At 36.5% G+C, this 1,875-nt stretch overlaps 1 protein-coding gene across 1 annotated transcript; it reads right to left on the minus strand.

Annotated features, from left to right (window-relative positions):
* Positions 1-699: 699 nt before the first annotated feature.
* Positions 700-1,477, minus strand: LOC103502179 (wound-induced protein 1). Its single transcript, XM_008466027.3, has one exon. The coding sequence runs from the start codon at positions 1,452-1,454 to the stop codon at positions 888-890; it is 567 nt and encodes a 188-aa protein (XP_008464249.2). The 5' UTR covers positions 1,455-1,477; the 3' UTR covers positions 700-887.
* Between the last annotated feature and the right edge of the window lie 398 nt (positions 1,478-1,875).

Here is a 1,875-nt window from a genome sequence, read left to right on the forward strand (position 1 = left end):
CGAATGACCAACTCAGGACGATTGTCGAGTGGCCTGCACGTGCCCTTGTCAATGACACCCATGTTCACCAGGAATTCTTACCGCCTATTGCGTGAAATGACCGACCTAAGCAGTTTGGATAGGGCGCTGTGCCAAAGGCAACTGATGTCTCGTATGGACGACATGTATGGTTTCGTAGAAATGACTGACAAAGAGAGGAAGAACTTTTACAGAGTCCTCCTACGAGATATCTTCAGATAGTTTATGTTCTTCCTTGGCTGGCTTACTTGTTTTTTACTTACTTCACTTGGACTATGTTTTTTATTATTCTTTGTATTCCTATTTTATCAAAAAAAAAAAAAAAATCGTATGTACAGTACTTGGATCCCTGTCTGATTTGTATTATTTTACGTATATGTTTTTTTTTGTCCCTTCTACATCCCTTCAAACTAAAACTAGTGTTATGATAAAACAGTTTTATCATAACACTAACCCTTTCATAATCCAATCTTTCTCCAAACGTCCCGTCAGGTTTTTATAGTTTACAAATAAATTTGATTATTGATCGATTTATAAGTCCACAAGTATAAAAAAATGTCATGAAACCATACTATCATACCATGTGAAATGTTTTAATTGGATAATGGATAGACTCCACAAAAGACAGTATATAGCTTTTGTAAGTTTTCACCAATACCGATATAGAAACTAAATCAATACTTTTACGAAATTTCAAACTAAAAGTGGTAACCCTTTTTTCACCCAATATAAAGCAATTTACATTTTGTGATATGTAATGCTAATCCATAATCCACACAACATAAACCTTCTCCCCTTCTCTTAATTAATTAAGTTTAACAACACAAAATTACAAACTTTCAACTCCCCACAATGCTTATTTTGACAAACTACAGAGCTAACACAATTGCCGGCAGCGACCGGTGAAACAGATCTCGAGGCTGGCTCCGCCACACCGTCATCCCATCGTGGCGGATCTCCTCCCAAGCTGGCTGCCGGAGATCCGTAACAACAAGCCACGTATTAAAATACTCTCTAAATTGCGTAATCAGTCCATCTTTCAACGTCCAAACATGAACCCAATACACCTGAGCTCCTTCCCAGCCTTCCGCCACAATAACAGAGTCGCCGATTGCCGTTATGCTCCTCGGCTCAAATCGGAACTCGCCGTGGCTAGACTCGCCAGTTAGGATACGCATCATGTACTGGCAATGTGGCGGGCCATGGAACCACCACTCCAGGTCTGCAGCGAGGAACTTGGCGACAGCATGAGTACGGCCGGCGGCGAGGGATTTGTAGAGGGTTTCGGCGGTTGCTCTGTTTCGTTGCTCTGTTTCTGAGAGGGTGATTTGGGTGTGTTTGATGATGTGGGTTGATGAAATAGAAGTGGAATCCATTGTTTGAAGAAAATGGGTTTGTGATTTGAGGTTTGAAAGCTTTGGATTTGGTGTGTTCATGGAGATATTGGATATTGGCTATTTATAGAGCATGTTGAAGAATGGAGATTGAAGCCAACATGAGGAAAATTTATGGTTGAGTTTAAAAAAAATAAAACAGAGGAAAAATAATACATTTTTGTTATTATATTTTTGGTTTACTTCTAACTATACTTTTAAATTTTGAATTTAATTTTAATTTAATTTCTAGTTTCGAAATATCAACTAGAATTTGATTTTTGTTTAATTTCTACTTTCGAGATATTATCTAGATGAGTATTGTTTCACTTTGTTATCTATGTTTCAAAATTTATGTTTATATTCTTGATTTACCCTCAATTAAATAATAGACATTAATGTTTAAAAAACTGCAATTAAGGATTTTGTAAAAAAATTAAATAGATATTTTTAAAAAATAAAATAAAAGTGTGCACACTCAATG

Source organism: Cucumis melo, chromosome 8, assembly GCF_025177605.1.
Source record: "Cucumis melo cultivar AY chromosome 8, USDA_Cmelo_AY_1.0, whole genome shotgun sequence".
NCBI lineage: Eukaryota > Viridiplantae > Streptophyta > Magnoliopsida > Cucurbitales > Cucurbitaceae > Cucumis > Cucumis melo.

Bases quoted from the DNA above. Each gene is read 5' to 3' on its own strand.
- LOC103502179 (XM_008466027.3), bottom strand. From the start codon at position 1,454: ATGAACACACCAAATCCAAAGCTTTCAAACCTCAAATCACAAACCCAT.